The following is a 23,430-nucleotide window of genomic DNA, read 5'->3' on the forward strand; positions in this document are numbered from 1 at the left end:
AAGTAATTTGCCCAATATTATGCCATCAGTAAAAGACAAATGTAAGATTTGAGGTCTCCCTTACTCTAAAGCCTATTTATACTTCTCCACCCCCATGCTGCCTCCTGGGTAACAGAGAAAACACCAAAAGTTTCTGTCACTGTGTGGGGAGCAATGTTATCCTCATATCAGCCTATGCACAATTTCCATCTCTCATACTGCAAGCTGACCCCTGCCTCTCCTTCACCTCCCAAATACCTCAAACACACCAACCTCTCTTCTTTTTGACATGCCATAGCTCTTATTATTTATACCCTACAGATTGGCTCTTGCAGCATTTTACCATATTTGACTATAATGAATATGAAATTGCAATTGTTGCGTGAGGTCCTGAGACAAACTGATAGCAGCAAGTAAATTATGAGACAGGCGTCCAAGAAGCACATTTTCAAAGGAGTAATATGATACCAGTAATGCAATTCTTGGGCCCCTCTCTCAAGACCCTTCAACCCGGTCAGTGATATGAAAGGATTGAGACAGGCTTCTGGGTGGCTCAGTAAGTTGAGCGTCCAACTTCTGCTCAGGTCATGATCTTACAGCTCATGAGTTCAAGCCCCGAATATGGCTCTCTGCTATCGACACAGAGCCCGCTTCGGATCCTCTGTCCCCCCACCTCTCCCACCCCTCCCCAGCTCGTACTCTCTCTCTCTCCCAAAATAAATAAATCAACTTAAAGAGAAAAAGGATTAAGGGATTGTAGATTCACAGGATTTGAGAGGAAGATTTTTGGAGAGAATAGACAGAGAGGTGCAGAGGTGGCTTCTTCCTTTCCTCAAGCTAGAGAGAAGGGCTTTGAGGAGACAACATGGAAAGCTTGATGTGTGCACCAGAATCTGGAAGCCAGAGTAGCCTGAGGCTGGATTCAGCCTTGAAAAGGTACAGCAGCCTCAGCAGTCAGGTAGAGAATGGTGCCTGCCCAGGTTGAGTGTTCCTGCTCCAAAAGAGGAGTCAGAGATAACTGAACCTGAAGTCAGAACCCACGTAAATAGTATTCTACTATTCGAGTTAAGGAAAGGTGGAGAGAAATATAATACTTGCTTGTACATGTATAAATTATCTCTACATGGATACAGAGGACACTGCTATCACTGGCTGTCTGTGTGGAAGGAAACGGATGACTAAGAGTAAGAGGGAGATTTATCAGTTGTACTCTTTTGTACTTTAACAATTTTTAATCATGTCACTATACTAACCATTTAAAAATAAGTATTTTAGGAGCGCCTGGGTGGCTCAGTCGGTTGAGCGTCCGACTCTGGCTCAGGTCATGATCTCACAGTTTGTGAGTTCGAGCCCCGCCTCGGGCTCTGCTCACAGCTCGGAGCCTGGAGGCTGCTTAGATTCTGTGTCTCCCTCTCTCTCTGCCTCTCCCCCACTTGTTCTCTGTCTCTTTCTGTCTCTCAAAAAATAAATAAAGGTTAAAAAAAATAAGTATTTTAAAATAGAGATTAGGTATTTTCCTTAAAAAAAAAAAAAAAAGAAATTAAAATTGAAGGACTCCTCCTGAAAGGGTGGCCTGCCAGGGTGAGTGGAACCCAGAGAAAGACGAGAATTTGGCAGGGGGCAGAAGATGAGGGGACATTGGGAGTGGCCAGCTGAAGGAGAGTCACAGGCATCAATAACATTCCTCAGGTAAGAATAGAATGGTCAAAAATGGGGAAAAAGAGGAGGAGATTCAATTTCTTTTAAATGTTTATTTTGAGACAGATGTCTTGGAGGGGGGGCTCAATGGGGGGAGGGGCAGAGAGAGAGAGAGAGAGGCAGACACAGAATCAGAAGCAAGCTCCAGGCTCTGAGCTGTTAGCACAGAGCCCGACCAGGGGTCTGAAATACCAAACCGTGAGATCATGACCTGGATTGAAGTCAGACCCTTAACCCACTGAGCCACCCAGGCGTCCCTGTAGCAAAATATTTTTAAATGCCAAAGAATAAGAAAGAGTACATTCAGAAATGTGATTACCTCTGAGGGAGCAGAAGGGGAAGTTATATGTAGTCCAGATGAACTCAAGAAATTTCAATGGTGTTGGTGGTAATGTTTTATTTCTCAAGCTAGGTGTGGGTGTTTGTATTGTTATTCTTCATAGTTTTTGTATTTCCAAAATATTAAAAAATATATTTTAAACATAAAAATAAATGAGAATTTTAAAATACATGTAGGGAATAGGAGGAAGAACACCCCAGAGAGAAAAGTAAAAGAACACAAGAACGTAATTTCGAACAGTAGAAATGATATCTTACTGATTTGGGGTTCAAGAAACTTTTGAACTTTGTAGCACTGAACAGAAAAGTACACTCTTTTTATCAGAGTTTAAGCCAAGACAAGAGTGTATATCCAAGAAAAAGCTGCAGCGGGGCGCCTGGGTGGCGCAGTCGGTTAAGCGTCCGACTTCAGCCAGGTCACGATCTCGCGGTCCGTGAGTTCGAGCCCCGCGTCGGGCTCTGGGCTGATGGCTCGGAGCCTGGAGCCTGTTTCCGATTCTGTGTCTCCCTCTCTCTCTGCCCCTACCCCGTTCATGCTCTGTCTCTCTCTGTCCCAAAAATAAAAAAAAAAAAAAAAAAAAAAAAAAAAAGCTGCAGCAACTTCCTTGGAGGTAAATTAGCCACAGTTCACATAAAGAGCAACCACCACCAAGGGGAAGTTTGTGCAGAATCAACTCCAACCTGTGTCCTGCCTCCAAGCTACTCTTCCAGATCAGCAAAGAGAGGTCATCTCCTCTCCTCAGCCCAGCCCTCCACTATGCACATTCCTGGGAGAGGAAGATAGGTCAGTGAAAACGCAGTACAGCTGGTTCTAAGTAAAAAGAAACTCAAAGTTAATGCTAACATTGTTCAATTTTTGATTAATTCAAGTCAAACAAATTATTTTCTTTTTTTTTTTTTTAAGTTTATTTTGAGACAGCGTGAGTGGGGGAAGGGCAGAGAGGGAGAGGGAGGATCCCATGCAGCCTCCACTGATAGCACCAAGCCCGATCCTGGGCTCAAACTCACAAACTGTGAGATCATGACCTGAGCTGAAACCAAGAATCGCAGACACAACGAACTGAACCACCCAGGTGCCCCTGTGTCCCCTCTTCTTGAGCCTGGATGGAATTTTGTAACTGTCTCAACCAAGGGAGTACAACTGAAATGATAAAATGTGATTTCAGAGGTTAGGTCATAAGAAGCAATATAATTCTGCTTTGTGTTTTGTATCCAGGGACACATGCCTTGGGAATCCTGTCTGACACGAAAAAAGCCCAGTTGAAGCTCCATACTGTAAGACCATATAGAGATAGAAATGCACAAAGAACCCTAGGTATTCCTCCTCCCAACTGTCTAAGTCTTTCCAGCATTAACTACCAGACAAATGAGGGATTGATAATTCCAGATGGTTCTGGATCCTATCTGTATTAGTCAGGTCTAATAGAACCAATAGGATGTGTAAATATGTATATATATATATATATATATATATATATATATATATACATTAAAATATGTAACAAAATATGTACAAATGTAATATTATAATATGTGTGCAATATAATATATAGTATATGTAATTTAATGTTAATATTATATATACTGTAACATATAAAAGTATGTTTTTACATATATACTTTAAAAAAATTAAAAAGTCTAACTTTTAAAAAATCTTAAAATTCCCATTCCGAATACTCTATAAATACAATTGACATTGATTTTGCATAAACCAGTTGCTGACAATGGAAAACTTGTGATAAAACAGAAAAGAAACTTCCATATTTGAGTAGCAGGGCATTGTTGATCCAACCTCCATCTTCTCTCCCTCTGTGTCTCTCTCTTTATACACACACACACACACACACACACACACACACACACACGTTATGTCACACACACACACATGTCATTCACTTTTATTGTCACATTTGTTTCAGGCAGGAGTGTTACTACAACTTTACAACAACCAGTAGGGTGGGGAACCAAACAGAATGGAGCAGGGTTAGAGGCTTCCCTTTTTGGTGGGTATAAACACCTTAGTTGTTAGATCCTGCCAATCAGGTTGCTGAAGGACAACAGCTATTTAGCAACCAGTACAGAACTATGTTTTTTAAGTTTTTATTTAAATTACAGTTAGTTAACATGCGGGCAATGTTAGTTTCTGGTGTACAATGTAGTGACTCAACACTTAACATACAACACCCAGTGTTCATCACAAGTATACTCTATAATCCTCATCACCTATTTTACCCATCCTCCCACCCACCTCTCTTCTGGCCACCATCAGTTTGTTCTCTATAGTTAAGAATCCGATGGGGCACCTGGGTGGCTCAGTCAGTTAAGTGGCTGACTCTTGATTTTGGCTCAGGTCATGATGTTGGTTGGGCTCCATGCTGAGCATGGACCCTGCTTGAGATTCTCTCTCTCCCTCTCCCTCTGCCCCTCCCCAGCTCACATGTGCGTGTTCTCTCTCTCTCTCTCAAAAATAAATAATAAAAGAGCCTGTTTCTTGGTTTGCCTCTCTCTTTTTTTTTTACCTATGGTCATTTGTTTGGTTTCTTAAGTTCCACATATGAGTGAAATCATATGGTATTTGTCTTTCTCTGACTGATTTATTTCACTTAGCATAATACTCTCTAGCTTCCATCCACATCATTGCAAATGGCAAGACGTCATTTGATGACTGAATAATATTCCATTGTGCATATATACCACATCTTCTTCATCCATTCATCAGTTGATGGACATTTGGGCTTTTCCATAATTAGGCTATTATAGATACTGCTGCTATAAACATTAGGGTGCATGTATCCCTTTGAATTAGTATTTTTGTATTCTTTGGGTAAATACCTAGTAGTACAATTGATGGATTGTAGGGTAGTTCTATTTTTAACTTTTTGAGGAAACTTCATACTGCTTTCCACAGTGGCTGTACCAGTTTGCATTCCCACCAACGGTGCAGGAGGGTTCCCCTTTCTCCACATCCTTGCCAACACCTGTTTTTTCTTATGTTTTTGAGTTTAGCCATTCTGACAGGTGTGAGGTGATACTCACTGTACTTTTGATTTGTATATCTTTGATGATGAGCTATGTTGAACATCTTTTCATATGTCTGTTGGCCATCTGTATGTTTTCTTTGGGAAAATGTCTATTTATGTCTTTTGCCCATTTTTTAATTGGATTATTTGGGTTTTCTGGGGTGTTGAGTTTTATTAGTTCTTTATATATATATTTTGGATTTTAATCCTTTATCAGATATATCATTTAGTGCAGAACTATTTTAATATTTAAACAACCAAACCAGATGTCAGTTTAGAATTAGGTATGATGTTATTGCAGGATTTGCAGTGAACTTTGGCCTACTAGTTTAATCATCATTACAGCCCTATAAGAAAAACATGGCAAAAATTTGCCTTTGGTAAGAACACACTGGACCATCCTAACAGAGTCTATTTTTTACTGGACAAACCTGTCAGTATAAGTGTATTGTTAACAACACTGTGTTTCTCATGCTCGATGCCATTCAGTCCTGAGACTATGACTCAGTTCAGCAGAATTGCCCTGAGATTTTGAGATTCTGTGAGAGGGCACATGAGGAAGCCTATTGCTGCCAGAAATACATAATGTGGAATGTACCTGAAAGTTCTCTGAGGATTCAGCCATTCATAGTCACAGATTTTAAAAAAATAAATAAATAAATAAGGGAGCAAGCAGTATTTGTCTACCTCCTTGAAAAAGAGGAACTCGGGATTTGAGCTCATTTGTGACTCATGATCACATTCTTCTTAAATGTAGAAAGTTACCTGACCATTGCAAAAATCCATAGCTTGAAAGAAAAGAAATTCTAACAAATAAGTTCTAGTAAAGTTAAAACAGAGCCATTTACTTCACTTACTTTACTTAAACCTCTTGAGTAAATATTAAAACAGATTGGTTCTGCTTTATTGCTAGGTAAAACGTTTATCCTTATCTGGGAAGGTCAAGACATCACTCGTAAGAAAGAAATCAGAGAGACTTTCAATGAATTTAGCAGCAAACAAGACTAAATAAGCACAGAATTATATTTAGATGGTCTGGGAAATTATTTTCCAACACTAAAAAAGATCTTAACCCCACTCCAAATAATCTATAAATACAGTTAACATTGATTTTGCACAAACCAGTTGCTGAGAATGAAAACTTTGCGATAAAGCACCACAGGGTTTTAAGGGCTTGAAACTTTCATATTGAGTTAGCAGGACATTACTGATCCAACCTAGATCTGATTCCAAAGCCTCTACTCACACTGACTTGCCCTATGACTTGCCTTATGACTCTAGAACAAGGAATTTAACCTGGATGGACTTAACGTTAGCAGAGATTCTGCTTTTATGGTATGTATCTTTTTTTTTTTTTTTTTTTTTTGATGGATAGGATATGGTTTGAAGATTTAATGGAACTGTAGGGCAAACAGTTAAATCAGTGGTGGGATCTACACTTTCTCCCACCCTGTTTTTGAGTTACTCATTCATACTGGTTGGTAAAGGTAGCTAGAATTTAGGAAGTATATCTTGCGTAAAGTTAACATGAAAAGGAGAAACATGTCCTTGACAAAGAGCATGCCCTTCCCCATGACCACAAATAAAACAAACTGTTTTTAAAAACCAGACTCAGGGGCGCCTGGGTGACTCAGTCGGTTTAGCGTCCGACTTAGGCTCAGGTCATGATCTCATTGTTCGTGGGTTTGAGCCCTCTGTCGGGCTCCACACTGACAGTATGGAGCCTGCTTGGGATTCTCTCTCTGTCCCCCTCTCACACTTTCTCTCTCTCTCTCTTTCTCCTTCTCTCTCTCTCTCAAAATAAATAAATTAATTAAAAAAAAAACAAAACAGACTCTTGAATGTAGAGAACAAACTGGTAGTTACTAGAGAAAAGGTGGGTGGGAGTATGGGTAAAATACGCAGATTAAGAGTACACTTATTGGGATGTGAGCACTGAGTCACGTATAGAATTGTTGAATAACTGTATTGTACACCTGAAACTAATATAGCACTGTATGTTTTACACTAGAATTTTTAAAATAAAAAATAATATAAATAAATATAACCGTTTAACCTAGTGCTATGCATTTAGCTCTAACAGTTAATAAAAAAACTCATTGAATGGATAGATGGATGAATACATTACATCAATAAAGTAGACCAGGAGAACTAGGTGGAAATTTAAGGAAGAACAAAGTCCACTCCTTAAACATGTGGCTATTGAGCTCAAAGTAGCTTTTTGGGATTGGATTATCTGGAAGATTGCTTCAAATCCACATTTCATTTTTGATGGCGAATCCCCCCTTAAAATGAGTAATGAAGTGCTGTTGGAACACAGCCCAGCAATGGGGTTAGTGAATTTCTTCCTCTTTCTATTTCTGATAAGGTCAAAAGCAAACTAGGATTTAGGACAAACCTGACACTGACTTTTTTTTTTAAATATAGAGGCTTAAAATCATAAACTAATTTATTGTAGTAATTGTGAGACATTGGAAACAATGGGTACATCTCAAAAACATTTCTTTTGTTTTTGAGTTTTTTTCCTTTTTTAATTTGTTTTTGAGAGAGAAAGAGTGAGCAGAGGTGGGGGGAGGAGCAGAGAGAGAGGGAGACACAGAATCCAAAGCAGGCTCCAGGCTCCGAGCTGTCAGCACAGAACCTGACACAGGGCTTGAACCCACGAACTGTGAGATCATGACCTGAGCTGAAGTCAGTTCCTTAACTGACTGAGCCACCCATGCGCCCATTGGTTTTTTGTTTTTTGTTTTTCATAAGGGTGCTAGCTGGGCTTGAAAAAAAAGTTAGAGAGGGAGGGAGCCAAACCAAAAGAGACTCTTAAAAACTGAGAACAAACTGAGGATTGATGGGTGGTGGGAGGGAGGGGAGAGTGGGTGCTGGGCATTGAGGAGGGCACCTGTTGGGATGAGCACTGGGTGTTGTATGGAAACCAATTTGCCGATAAATTTGATATTAAAAATTAATTAATTAAAAAAATTTTTAAAAACATTTTTTTTACTTTTATTTGTTTATTTTCAGATACAGAAAGGGAGGGAGAGGGAGCGTGCACCAAAAACAAATTTTTTTAATAAAAACATTGTTGGGGCACCTGGGTGTCTCAGTTGGTTAAATGTCTGACTCTTGATTTCGGCTCATGGTCTCATGGTTCATAGGTTTGAGCCCTGAACTGAGTTCCACACCGACAGCTCGCAGAGCCTGCTTGGGATTCTCTCCCTCTCTCTCTCTGCCCCTCCCCTGCCTGTGCTCTCTATCTCTCTCTCAAAATAAATAAATAAACTTAAAAAAAATTCTTGAGTGTAATAAAGCAACTTGCTTAAACATCTGTAGTCTGACTTTTATGTAAATAAAATCAAAATAATTCTATACATATTCTGTGCATATCCACAGCATATAAAAAAGATAAACTCTGGTGTTGGGGAATGGATCAGGATTAGGTGAGGCTGGTCATTTTATTTCCAAGATTTGCTTCCATCTTCTCAGGTTTCCTCAACAAGATTTGTGAGTGGACAAACAATATATTTACATCTAAGCCCCACGTCTTTCCTATTTTCCCCAAATTAAGTTTTATACTTAAGAGGAAGAATACTTCTGAATGGGTGATTTTGAAATGTTTTTAAGCTTTAAAAAATTATATTTTCCTATTTTTTTTTTTAATTTTTTTTTTCAACATTTATTTATTTTTGGGACACAGAGAGACAGAGCATGAACAGGGGAGGGGCAGAGAGAGAGGGAGACACAGAATCGGAAACAGGCTCCAGGCTCTGAGCCGTCAGCCCAGAGCCTGACGCGGGGCTCGAACTCACGGACTGCGAGATTGTGACCTGGCTGAAGTCGGACGCCCAACCGACTGCGCCACCCAGGTGCCCCTATATTTTCCTATTTTTATCTCCATGAACCTTCAAAGAGTAGTCTCTTCTAATGTTCAGCACCTTCTTTTTGGTATTTTCCCTATTGACATTTCTTTTAAACAGCTTAGCTAACAGACATGGAAATCCCTTTACTGTACAAAGACAACCTCTTTTTTCTCAGAACACTCTAAAGAGAAGGGTATCTCTTTTTAGGGCATGTCTCTGTTTCGATGCTGTTTTATGGACCAATAATACAAATGAAATATGCAGTGGAACATCTCATAGCAAGACAGCTGCAACTTAAAAAATTTTAAAAATTAAAAAAAAAAAACCGCTAAAGAATAGAAGTCAGAATAAGGTTACATGTAACCAAACCAGGTTATATTTTGAAAGGGGTGAACCACCTATTTACAGGCTGTGGAAGGTTTTAAACTCTTGACAGGAGATTTTCTGTGGCCCTTCCAAAAATAGAAAAAGGCAGCTGGGTGCCCAGCCTGGAAGAAGACCCACAGATTTAAATGAGGCTTATCAGCCACTAAAACCACTCCTGGAATCCCAGGATTGGGTTCTCCCCACCTGTTGGACAAGAAATGAGAACATGTGAGCATTTGGTTACAAATCCTACTGCATTAACAAAATATTATAAGGGGCCAAGAGCAGCTGGAACTGCCTTACAGAAAAACTGACAGGCAGGAATAAGATTGATGGCGAAGAGAGAGCTGGTTTTGGAAATATAAGTGATTGCATACATTAAGCATGAACTGAAAAATTTGTCCACTCTCACACACAAAAAAAGGAGGTTGGAGAGGACACCTGAAGAGCTCAGTCGGTTAAGCGCCCAACTTTTGATTTCTGCTCTGGTCATGATCTCACAGGTCCATGGGATCGAGCCCCCTGGTGGCGGGCTGTGCATAGAACCTGCTTAAGATTCTTTCTCCCTCTCGCCCTGCCCCTCCCCTGCTTGCATGTTGCATGTGTGTATATGCATGGTCTCGAAAGAGAGAAAGAAAGAAAGAAAGAAATAAAGAAAGAAAGAAAGAAAGAAAGAAGAGAGAGAGAAAGGGAGGAAGAAAGGAAGGAAGAAAGAAAAATAAAAATTTGTCCAAACATAAATACTGTTCTAATACATGCTAATACTTATTTTACATATATAAGTGGTTATAACTAATACATATGTATTTTATGTAACTAATTTTAGATAACATGTATGTATAAATAACTCTTGCACAAACTTTAATAACCTCAGTTATTCACACACATTGTCTAGTTTAATTCTCACCAACTCCTGTGGTGTATCACCGTCTCTCAGAGAGGGGAAGCTGAAGCCTGGCGTCATGACATGGCTTGCTTTTGGTCACAGGTTGAAGAGTGGTAGGGCTACCCGTGGAACCTCCATCATTTGAATCCAGACGGCATGCCTGTTCAAAGGTGCTCAAAGAAGTTGGATTCTCTTTAGAGAGAAGACTGGCATGTGGATTTCTGTGCTTTGGCTGAACCAAAAAGATAGGAGTTACCTAGTGACAAATCGTTCTGTTTGCTGGGTTCATGATTTCTCTGTTTCCCCAACTCTCAGGTTACCAGCCCACACAGGTGGGATGGGTATAACTGTGGATGTTTATATGCAGCTCTCTGCCCTAAATTAACCTGATGTCCCATCAGTAACCTTAATCCCAAATTCAGGTCAAAATGAAGGAGAAATGCATTATTTCTCCATTTTGAAATATACAGTTTACATGCAGGTAATATTCTCAAACTTTATTTTTGTCCTGTGATTAGTTTGCTTCTAGCACAAGTACTTGCTATTAGTATATAAACATATATTTGTGTTTGTGATTTTTGCCAGTTTCTGTTTATGGAGCAGACTGTAACAGATTTATAGGAGCTTGGAGATGGGGACTAAAGTCAAAATAACATTTTTGAAAGGGCAACAACCAAGAACCACTCCCTCCTCTCATAATTTGTTCCCATAAAAATTACAGAATTTTCAGGGATAATTCTTTCTTTTTTTTTTTTCTTAAGTAGGCTCCATGACCCTGAACTCACACTGCTGCGATCAAGACCTGAGCTGAGATCAAGAGTTGGACGCCTAACCAACTGAGCTACCCAGGCACCCCTTCAGGGACAATTCTGAGTTGAGTGGGAGTAGAAAGTACAGAATAATCCCTAGACCTTTCCTATTCATGCCCACCTCACCAAAAATAATGTATGACACACAAGCACAGAATAACCATTAGGACATCGGATACTAACTGATATAATTTCATAGGGTTCTATATTAGATACCTAAAATAGGTTGTACTAAATGACCTAAACCTAATGTGGATACTTTTTGGAATCTGGGATAATTTATTTTTGAATTACCTCTTAAATGTCTCCCATGAAAAGCAACTGTGACTTACAATAAAAGCATTTTCATTTAATTGTTTACAGAAGATAGTATCAGTTTTAAAAATACATTTAATACAAATTTACACCAATAAATGCCTTTTGAATCTGGAAAGCTGACCTAGTGATATGAACAGAAAAGATTAGATTCCTGACATAAATTTCTGGTTCCATCACCGACTCGTTGTGCAGGCTTAAGGAAGTTATTTAATCTCTTGGTATCTTAGTTTCTCCACCTATAAAATTGGGGTAATAATATTTGCTATTAGATAATGTCAACAAAGCACTTGGAGCACCTCAGAAGAAAGGCACCACAAGTATTTTGCTATCTTAAGCATGACCTCATACTGTCTGAAGAATGAACATTACCAGGCTTGTTGATTATCCCAGCACCTTAATTCCAAACTTTTCCCGTTCAACTGCTTTCTGGCTTTACTCATTTCTGTTTATACTCTTTACATATTTTAACTTCATTGTGCTGTGTGTATTGTTTTGAGGAAATTTGGTTCTTTGAGGAAACCATGAGACCATGCTTCAATTTGTTTGGTTTGGGTTGTTTGTTTAAACTCATATGCCTATGTTTAAGGTTTGAAACAAACACAGAACACTTAAACAACTTTCTAATCATAGGAGACAACTATAGCTATGCAAATCATATTAGCCTTATCCATTCACTGCTCTTGTTTGTGTTCTTTTTTTTTTTTTTAATTTTTTTTTTTTAACATTTATTTATTTTTGAGACAGAGAGAGACAGAGCATGAACGGGGGAGGGGCAGAGAGAGAGGGAGACACAGAACCGGAAGCAGGCTCCAGGCTCTGAGCCATCAGCCCAGAGCCCGATGCGGGGCTCAAACTCACCGAACGTGAGATCTTGACCTGAGCCGAAGTCGGACGCTCAACCAACTGAGCCACCCAGGCGCCCCTGTTTGTGTTCTTTATATTTCATTTCATATTAAAAGGTCATTTTTAGCATGCACATATATATTTATATTCCTCCCTGAACACTGTGTGCAAGATTTAAGGCAGATGTTGAGACTGTTGTAAAGTTTGACGTTTGTGTCGCTTTCCTAGGGGAATGAGATAACATGATAAAAAGGCAAAAGATTAGTTGCTTAGGACTAAATCTGAGCATAACCTATAGTCCAATCCTCTAATACACATTGATCTCCTTGGGGAAAATGGTAAGGGTCAAATAGTTACTTCAAGAACAACCACATGACTCAAAAAGCAGAGCTGCTAATTCAATAACAATTAACACTTAGATGAACAAACCTTTGGTTTGGGGGACCTACCAGCTAATGATAGAAAATCTAATTCTCTGAGACTATTCCCAAAGAGAAAGACTTCATTGGAACATACCCATGAAGATGTTATATTTCATACAGCAAGTATTACACTATACAACCACAGTGGGAGTCATCTGTTCAACTATAGACAGAGTATGGCCTTCTAGAGATAAAGACTCTTTCAGAGGAGATATCAAGTGAAATACTTTGGGGTTTACGGTATTTTCAGATATTAGAAACTTTGCCAGTTTTATAGAATCAGCATTGACAGAGATTTTAAATATCTAGTTCAATGTACGCTCAGGTTGGGAAATCAGAACCATAGTCTGCCTTTGTTATTGGAAAGGTACTCTTTCGAACAGAGTTCTAAACATTTTTGCCAGATTTTATCTCTATAGAGAGGTGTAAATTTCATCAGGTAATGAAGTGATCCCATAGGTCAGGCACTATGTTTCCCTAAATTGTACCCATTATATGTATAAAAAAAAAAAAAGAAATGGATATTATGATGGGATAGAATGTAGTGTGATGGTTAACAATGTAAGTACAATGTAAGCTCTGGAGTCACATGGTCTGAGTTCAAATTCTATCTTCAAAGTATAGCTTTGTGTCTTTGTTTCCTCAACTATAATAGGGAGAGAGTAATAGTATTTACTTCAAAGGATTATGAAAATTAAATGAGATACTATATGTATGGTGCAAATCATGGTGCTTGGCACATGATAAGTGCTCAAAAAATGTTAGCTATCATTCACTCCATTTATAGACTTCACTAAGCTTGAAGTGTGACACAGTTTGGGATCTCTGAGAAGCAGACTCTGACAAAACTTAATGTGCTAGATGTTTACTAGGGAATGCCCTTGGCGTGAACACCTATGGAAAGGAGGTGAAGGAAGAAGGATGGGGTTGAGGGGGGAGTCACATTATAATACAGGTACCATAGCCTCATCTAATCCCATGGGAAAGCTCTAGAGTGCAAATGGTCCGTCCAAATTGTACTATGATGGACTGAGAAGGCCTGGCCCTTATATTCCCTTAATCAGTCATTGGATGTGTACCACTCTCCCCCTAACCTGGCATGACCTTGGGCAAAATGACTCTCTGCAGCTGAAGTAATCCATGAAGTGACTGACAGTGAAGGGTCTTCCCTGACCACATGCCCAGTATTTGGTGCAACACATCCTTCCTTGAAGGTGATCTAGGTGGCACATCTTTGTGTTCAACACCGGGTAGTCTGTGCAGCACTTGGGAAATAATCTCAACCAGTTATAATTGTTTGAATAAAAGTGAAGTCTTTAAAAATAAAAGTAGGATAGTGAGATCGAACAAGCCATGGAAAGATGGGAGAAAGAAGTCTATATATGTGACAAAAAGCTTTCTCGTTCTTTATAAAACCCCCAGATTTTTACAGACGGGGTTTCTGGTGACTAGAACTGCGATGGTTGGGGTTTGTAACGGAGGTGTAAGCTAGGAGAAAGTCCAAATACTCTGCATCATAAGGGTCACTTAAGGCGGAAATAGAAGCCAGCCAGTTGATGTCACACGGAAAAGAATTGAGAATAAGAATTTAAGTGAACAAAAATAACTGACATTATACCCTTTGATGTCCTCAGCACTTTCAAAGTGCTTCACATATAGCAACTGACTTCATCCTCACAATAACACGGTAAGATTTATTTACATTATTTCCCCCATTTTAGAGATGAGGGAACTGAGGCAGAGAGAAGTTAAGTGATTTACCAATGTCGTTGAGCAAGAAAGGTATGGAGCTGGGATTTGGACCCAGGAGGTCAGACTCCAGACTCCAGACAGTAGGACTTGTGCTCTTAGTCATACGTTCCCTTCTGTTTCTGTGCAATTACCAATGTTTTTGATGCAAACGGACTCTTTCTCAGCAAGTCAAAGAAGTGCCATTTTGCATCTAGGGTGAGAGAGGACGAAAACAGAGGCTGTACGGTATGCAGGGACAGCTAAGACCTGGGTTACATATAGGTGTTTCAAAAAAGATGAACTGTGAATCTACACTGCAGGTCTTTAGTTACAACAGCACGATGCCAGTGTAGGCGAGTATGAGTCAACAGGACTGTGTGACGACGGTCTTCAGACTTTTGGTGCGGGTAGTACTTGGATTCCACAAGCTGAGCAAGGAGGAAAGAAAGAAAAGGGTTTAAAGGAGAGCCACGAATAAGAACCTACAAATTGGAAAAATACTCCAACCTGTATAGAGCCTGAATAGATTGGGGGGAAAGTACGGCATATGGCGTTTCTAGAGACTAGGTGCTTAGTGGTTGACAATAGATGTTTTAAAACCAGACTGCCCAAATTCAAATCTCTGCTTTGTTACTTTTTACTTGGATATTCTTAAGTGTCACTGTACCTTTCTGTGCTTCCGTTTCCTATTAAATGGGAGTAACAGTACTACCTCACAGTGTTATTATGAGACTTGAATCTGTTAATACACATGAAGCACTTGAAACGGTGTTTGGAGCATGAATAAACACTTAGGCAAATAGCTGACAAAAAGTAAAAAGGGTGACAGACAACACGTATTCAAATATAAAGACCCTTATGTAGATCTGTTCCATCTATTTTGTGACACAATGAGAGAAGGCCACTTAAACTAGGAGAGATTGAAAGAAAATTGCCCATCCAGAATAAATACTGAGTGAATGTTCTCTATAAAGGAGTATATAGCATAGAGTAGATTCTCAAGTTTAGCCTAAGAATGGTACTGTCTACAATTGGGGGGCAGGGAGGGACTTAAAGAATCAAGTTTGAATCAGGTACATAGTCTCCTACCATTACACTTGCCCAAGAAACAGTCTGAAAACTAAAGAAGGTTCTCAGTGTTCTTTTGAGGGACTTATAACAAATTAGTAATAGCTATTATATATTAAGATAGTACCTGAAGTGTTAATAACTGTTATTTCTTCAGCATAAAAAATATCAACGCAATGGGAAGAAATCAGAACACATTTGTAGCAGAGCTACAAAAAGGACAAGATTGCCTAGACAAAAGACGCAGATTTTAAAATTTTAATAGTGTTTCCATCACCCTTTATTTCATTTTTTAAAGTGAAAATGAAATTAATTAACCAGTATAGCATCATGTCATATAAAGGTCTTTATAAATTGGAAGATGTATTCAGTTGTCCCTTAACCGTATCTGCCCACTTGTTGGCCTGACCTTGGGAAAATGCCGTTCCCCATCCCCACCCCATGGTCCCTGTTAAAGGAGTGACCTAGACAGCTATGCTTCATTATATATTCTTTTCAGGGATCATCCATACACTGGGTTGAGCCAAGCAAGTTCATTCTCTTTGTGCGTTTAAGTCACAAAGGGGAAGTTACTAAGGTGAAGTAAGCCAGAAGTAGAGGCGGGGGGGATGGTGGCTGAGCTCTCCATCGGAAGTCCTCTCGTTCCCAGTCTCCTGTCTGAAGAGTCTGAAATGCATTCTTACAATACCCACCCCACCCCTCTTTCTCTCTTCTGCTTGTTAGACAGCGGTTTTTTTGTTTTTGTTTTTTTGTTTTTTTACAATCAAATAATCCCTGACTTATTATGTGTCTCTCTCTACTTCAAACGGCTAAAAGTCAACAATGACATACAGAGATAAGAGTTGAGTCTACCACTGTGTATTTTGTATTTGGGGAGAGAAGATACATGAGCTAAATTGAATGAAGAGTTATTTTTAGTAGTACAGCACTTTGAAGAGTCCTCTGTGAGGTATTTTCCCTAATATGACATTCAATTAACCAAACCTTGTCATTTCTACCTAAATATTTTTTCTTATCCATTTTCTCTCCACACTCATAGCCATCCCTTATTTGGATTATACTACCCTCTTAGGCATTATAAAAAGGTGTAAGGAAACTTGCCTTTTTATTATTTTTTATTTTTTTGATGTTTATTTTTTAGAGAGAGAAAAAGTGGGGGTAGGGACAGAGAAAGAGAAAAATCCCAAGCTGGCTCTGCGCTGTCAGTGCAGAGCCTGACATAGGGCTCAACCCCATGAACCGTGAGATCTGAAATCAAGAGTTGGATGCTTAACCAACTGAGCCACCCAAGTGTCCCAGGAAACTTGCTTTTTATAGAAAACTCAAACTCCACATCTCAACATAAAGACCTCATGTCTTCCCAGTTTTGTCTTTTAACATTCACCTTCCCCTTGAAAACCCCTCCCTAATAATCCTTGCTTCCACCAGAAAAGAACCAGTTTCCCAGGGCATTGGTCCCCTTCCTTAAATTACTCACAGCACTACTGAATTGAGGCTGACGTAGTTATATCGCTTTAGAAAAAGGCTCAGAATAACAGGAAAAAAGCAAAGAATATACTAAGATGTAACTTACCTATTTTTAGCTAACTAGGTAAGGTGTGCAGTTTTTATACAACCAATACGATCGAGCAGTCTCTGTCGTTATCACTGTGCATATATTTAGGATACTCTCCCGCTCTCAAGAGGCATATGGTTGGTAGTACAAGCGTGCTAACTGTGGTGTCAGGGGTAATACATGATGAATGAGAGCATAAAAAAGAAGCACCTAAATAGTATTGGGGGAAGGAAAGTAGTGAAGATTTCAGTGAAGTTCTGCCTAAAAAACTCAGCCCTGAAGAACAAATAATTAGCAAAGCATGTAATTGGGGGAAGGGAGAGGGCCTTGAAAGTCTCAGAAAGTGCAAAAGACAAGGGTACAATATGAAAATGTGAGGGGTTTCGCCCTATTTATGCTCAGGTGACAGACTCTATCTTCCCCACAATCCAGAAGAGGCTGCAAGCACACCAGGACTTCTCTGAATCTGCGCCAAAGAGAGAGAGGTATTCAAGGCAGGAGTTTCCTTTCAGTCAACAGCAACCTCAGCTTGTTTTCCGACTCGGAACCCACATCTTCATCCCCGGTGGCTAAGGCTAGTAGAATCCTCATACTGTAAGATGTTACTCTATGACTTTGATAAGGACAACATAGAATAGTCCATGATCTACTCAAGAGAAATGCTTCCTTACGTTGCCAACATACAGTCCACTTTCCAAAGACCCAAGATCAAAGGGAAACTGGATTTTTATATCTTTAGGCATTAACTAATGGCATGAACTATGCAAACTCATTTCTAAATGACAGTTCTCTTTATAGAATGAAAATCAAGTTTACTTCCAATCTTTGTCTTGAGAATTGGAGCTTTAGAAAACTTCCTTAAATACAAGACAGTCATTAAAAGAAGGGAAGCAAATTAAGTTTCTAGAAATCTGTAAGACCAGTACTGTACTGTGGTTTTCCCTGAGCCGACCTTGCCACCCAAAGTCACACTGTGCCTAATTTCTAGAAACCCTAATCCTATGTTCAAGCTGATGAGTTATTAAATTTTCCCTTCATATGTATAAGGGACAAAAATGTATATAGTCCATAGATAGATATACGGTATATGCATGGTATTAAAATTTCAAGGGGGTAGATGGTTAGGGAAAAAAAAATCTGAAAACACTCTTTAGGGAGGGGAGAAGGACAAATTTGAGAAACACTGCTGTAGATTCTTTTGCCAAGTCAGGAAAACCTAAGTTAATTCCAATATAGTGATAATTCAAAAATCCCTGGATGAAACAGAAGAGCATGGTGATTATATTTTTAACCAATGTACTTGTAAATGGCTACAATTCTCTGGCCTTTGTTTCTCCTAGCAGAAATTACTAAAATTGTTCAAGTGTAAAGAAAACTCTAGGATTAACTAGAAAAAAAAAAGGTTCATGAATCATCATTAAGTTTACGACACACAGAGTACAAACCAAGAAAGTAAATTTATTTAAATTACTAAAATAGCTTCTAAAGTCATTTACAGATCAGCTGCTACAATTATTTCTCCTGAAAGACATAAGTAACATTAATTTCTTTAAAATTATTTTGGTCAGCGAAACATTTAATAAAAACATTTGTCTCTCCATATAATATATGTGTATAAAATAAGCCTTTTCAAAAACTCTTGTTTTTAGAATCCTCTATAAATCAGATGACCTGACTTCCGACAGTCAGGAACAATTTTCAATAAAGGGTATAAATTTATGAATACGGGTTGTCCTAGTTGGAAGGAACCGGACCACACTCTACTACCAGGCATGGGAGGATCCTCAACAGGTGAATGATAAAGCCAATGACTGCCTCTAGTATTCTAAAAACAGTATTTTCATTTAAGGTTTGTAGAAATTAAAAAAAAAAAAAGGTGTATCTAGAATCTTACGATTTTAAGAATAACAAAGCAGTCAACAGATGAGAAAGGTCAGTAATAGATGCCAGGTTACAACTGAAATACAACAGCGGTACAGGAATGCACAGTAGTACATCTCAACATTCTCCACATATGGTAAAGTTCGCTTTCTCTTTGGCTCGAGGCACTCTTAATAAAATTTATCACGTGCATAGTACATCTTTATATTTGTAGAACTGCACGCAGAAAATCAAATCCTTCTTCGATAGCCCAGGAAAGCCGGTTAACCAGTGATTTACCAATTCCTGTGATTATATTTCTTAATTCAAAACAAAGGCTTCAGGATATGTCCAAAATAAACTGCTCTGAACTGACCACACCCTTAAGAGTCAAATGAACAAATATGCTATATCTTATTATATACATGCTTTAAAATCCTTGGGAGGACCAAAAATTTCTTAAAGGAAAAGAACACGTGAAAAACAAACCCCAGCAGAATTCACTGAGAATAGAGTTCATATGGCTATACCTGAATGACCTAAGTCTCAGTGGCTTATTTTAAATTTCATCTTGAAGATTTTCCCCCTTACCTTCCTCATTCCACATTTTCTCCTTTTCCTTGCCTCCTTCTCCTGCCCTCCAAAAACAAAGAAAACAATCCAAACACACTCAGATGACCTTTCATTACTCTTGCTCCTAAAAGTGGAAACTGACTAAGGAACTCTCACCTAAATGATGGTAAAAGAGAATAATGGGAAAACCCACAGTTGCATTTATAGAGCTGCCTTACTAATAGCAAACTCTGTGAAAAAATCTAACTTATAAACTTGGGAGGATTCATAGGAAGGAGCCCAATCGCCCCCAACCTGGTCTGGTCATAACACGGCAGTAATGATTCAACCCCGAATCTAAACAGACTAGGGGACTGCGTGTAAGTTGTAGTCCTCAGAGATCATTAACGCAGATCTTAATGGAAACAAGGAAATGATTCTCTCAAATAACAGATAATTAGGGTGAACAAATGAGTTAGATGTTCCATGTTTACCTAAGAATTTAACATCCTTTAAAAAGAAACCAGTTCTTTCATAAAGAGCTCTGAATTCTGTCTCTGGTTACAAAGGCTGAAAAATTCTCCAAATTTGAGACATGATTTTGTCTTCTGTCACCCTTTATAAGCAGATGCCACTTTTCAGGGCATTTTCAGGTTGGACAGGCAGGACCAAGTGAGAAATACGGCTCCAGAGCCCACTCAATTTATCCGGGTCCATATGTTTGTGGGAGTTGGGTGTGTCAGTGTTGGTGAACTTGACTTTGAGGAAATCTCTCACTTTTTCTTCAATCTCCTTTAGGCCTAGACTGGTTCCAAGTGTCTCCTCCTCCAACAAGACAGTCAGGACTAAGGCTACATCTTTGAAGGCTGCATTTTCATGGTCACAATACTTATAGAAGATCAAAGTGGAGCCTGCAGGCAGTGACTCAAAGCGATGTACCACCGCTGCGTTCTGGCCATTCGTGAACCCATTGCTCAGTTCCCAGTCTACCTCTTCTTTGACAGTATCACTGTCTTGAGTAGCTTTGTCCGCCCCATCAATCCGGATGGCACGGACACTGTGGAAAGAAGAGTAGGCATCAGCAATTTGTTCACTCAGACACTTCAGTGCTTCTTCAGCATCTCGAGCAGCAGTGAGCAGCAAGATAGCAGGCTGAGGCCGAGGCTGGGAGCTATTCAGATGTCTTTCTAGGAATGTAAGGCTCCTTTTCCACAGCTTCTCATCTTGACCTTGGTACTTATTCATAAGTTGTTTCATCTGGTTCTGGAACTCTTGAACAGGAGTGGTTTTTACCTCAGGAGTACGAACGAAGAGAAAACTCCCGATGGCGAAAGAAGCTACCAGAACGAGTAGGCACCACCGCTTCATCTTGACAAAAGATGCATTTTTGGGTTGTCCAGCTGCTTCTGCTCAGGGAAAAAAAAAAAAAAAAAAAAAAGAAATGCCAGTGATCATTTTCTTAGATTCAAGGACAAACGACTTGTAAGACCAATATTAATTTCCATAGACATTAAAAGTGGAAGGAATTTAAAGAACGGAGCGGGTAATTTATTTTCTTAAAGAAAGGTTTATCACATGTATTCAAGAAAATCTCACACCACTAGGTTTTAAGTTATGTGTGTAAATATGCGTATGTCTCTTCAATGTCAAAATGATAAAAAGTCTTAGAGTAAAAAACAGAATTTAAATGTATGAAATGACATAAGTCAGAAATAAGATAATTTCTAAAGCAAAACTATTATTACTACTATTAATATTTGAGAGATAAACAATACTAAAAGGTTAATAATACTAAAATACAAAATAGATTTGTAAATTTAGGTGCTCAGAATTCATGTAGCTGATCATCCAAGGTGGAATGTTTCTGAAGTATACAAAGGGATTAAAAAAGGATGCACTGTAAGTGAATATCTTCCATATATTATAATAGGTAGCTGTCCCTATAGATAGGCAGATGCCTATCTTTTGTGGAATGCAAGTTAACACCAGTAAAACTGAGTTTGCAACTCATGGAGTGCCTGGGTGGCTCAGTAGGTTAAGTGTCCCACTTCAGCTCAGGTCGTGATCTCACGGTTCTTGAGTTCAAGCTCCAAGTCGAGTTTTGTACTGACAGTTCAGAGCCTGGAGCCTGCTTTGGATTCTGTGTCTCCCTCTTTTTCTGCCCCTCCTCTGTTCCTGCATGTGCTGTCTCTTTCTCTCTCTCTCTCTCAAAAATAAATAAACATTAAAAAAAAATTGAGTTTGCAACTCATCCTTAATTATTATTGGCAATAATGATACCAATTACATTTACCTAGCACTTTCCAGTTTAATAAAGGACTTTCTCATATACCACTTCATTTAACAGGAAAACAACAATAATACTTTTATACCTTTTATTTATTTATACTACAGAGTTTTTAGAGAAATAGTTCTCAAAGTATGACTGGTGGGTACCTTGAGATCATTCCAAGGAGGTCCCTGAGGTTAAAGCTATTCTCACAACATTAAGATGTTATCCGACATTTCCCACCATGTGGACATTTGCATTAATGGTGCAAAGAAAGCAATGGTGGGAAAAACAACTGATGCCTTAGCATGAATCAGGGTAGTGCCAATACAGTTTCTGTATTCACACCCATTCATTTAAGGTTATCAGTGAAACTGCTTCATAAAGCAAAATTTTTCATTTAATTAATACTCAACTCTTGAGCACAAATCTTAATATTTTATGTGAAGAACTGGGAAATATACCTAAAGTACTTCTGCTACCTAGCACAGCACAGTAGTTGTCGCGAGGAAAAGAACTCTGTGCAGCTGAGTTGAACTGAACTAGTACTTTTTTTTTTTTTTTCAACATTTTTTTTCAACATTTTTTATTTATTTTTGGGACAGAGAGAGACAGAGCATGAACGGGGGAGGGACAGAGAGAGAGGGAGACACAGAATCGGAAACAGGCTCCAGGCTCCGAGCCATCAGCCCAGAGCCTGACGCGGGGCTCGAACTCACGGACTGCGAGATCGTGACCTGGCTGAAGTCGGACGCTTAACCGACTGCGCCACCCAGGCGCCCCTGAACTAGTACTTTTAAGAACAAGTGACAAAGAATGGTTAGTCAGACTTGAGTATTTCGCAGACATTTTCTTGAAGATGAACAAAGTAAGTCTGTTGTTTCTAGAAAAACAGCTGATAATATTTGTTGCCAATTACAGAATCCATGGTTTAAAGTGAAAATTAGGATTGTAGAAATACTGTATCTGCCACTATAAGCTTGACAGCTCCTGAATACTTAAGAACTTTTGTCTTGAGATCGGTGGCGATATCAACAAATGTTATCTTTTTATACTGTATTAAAAATGTGTCAACATTTGGAAGATCTACATAACTTAGTGAACCAGTATTTTCCGAATGATCACTACATGATATTCCATTCAAAGTATAAGAAAGACCAATGGATTTTAAGGTAACAACATAAAATTTCATTAATATGGTCTCAGGTTTCACATTTCAAGTACCTGTTGAGTTTATCAGAATATCCACAATTACCTGAAGACTATTAAAAATCTATATTATCAGTATAAAGCTGGAATGTGGCATATACTGCAACCAAAACAACATATTGTAACATACTGAATGAAGAAGGAGATATGAGAATCCAGCTCTATTTTATTAAGCCAGGCATTAAAGAGATTAGAAAATACAAGCAACTGGTCACTATTCTTACTAAATTATTTCAAAATAAATAGGCACTTTAAAAATTTTTCAATTTTAGGGGCGCCTGGGTGGCGCAGTCGGTTAAGCGTCCGACTTCAGCCAGGTCACGATCTCGCGGTCCGCGAGTTTGAGCCCCGCGTCGGGCTCTGGGCTGATGGCTCGGAGCCTGGAGCCTGTTTCCGATTCTATGTCTCCCTCTCTCTCTGCCCCTCCCCCGTTCACGCTCTGTCTCTCTCTGTCCCAAAAATAAATAAAAAACGTTGAAAAAAAAAATTTGAAAAAAAAAAAAAAAAAATTTTTTTTCAATTTTAATTTCTAGGTAAATACAGACAGGTATAACACACACACACACATATACATATACACATACATGTATGTATACATATATACATATACATACATGCATGTATACATATACGTATGTACATGTATGTATAC

General features: G+C 38.9%; 1 protein-coding gene across 4 annotated transcripts in view; it reads right to left on the reverse strand.

The window, feature by feature from the left end:
• Positions 1 to 18,326: 18,326 nt before the first annotated feature.
• Positions 18,327 to 23,430, reverse strand: part of TOR1AIP1 (torsin 1A interacting protein 1) — a 44,962-nt gene continuing 39,858 nt past the window's right edge. For all 4 annotated transcript variants that reach the window (XM_058701304.1, XM_058701305.1, XM_058701302.1 and 1 more), the window contains one exon: positions 18,327 to 20,706. In XM_058701304.1, the coding sequence (XP_058557287.1) occupies positions 19,919 to 20,706 (788 nt within the window). In that variant the 3' untranslated portion in view covers positions 18,327 to 19,918. The remainder of the gene's footprint in view (positions 20,707 to 23,430) is intronic.

Source organism: Neofelis nebulosa, chromosome 15 (genome assembly GCF_028018385.1).
Source record: "Neofelis nebulosa isolate mNeoNeb1 chromosome 15, mNeoNeb1.pri, whole genome shotgun sequence".
NCBI classification, from domain to species: domain Eukaryota; kingdom Metazoa; phylum Chordata; class Mammalia; order Carnivora; family Felidae; genus Neofelis; species Neofelis nebulosa.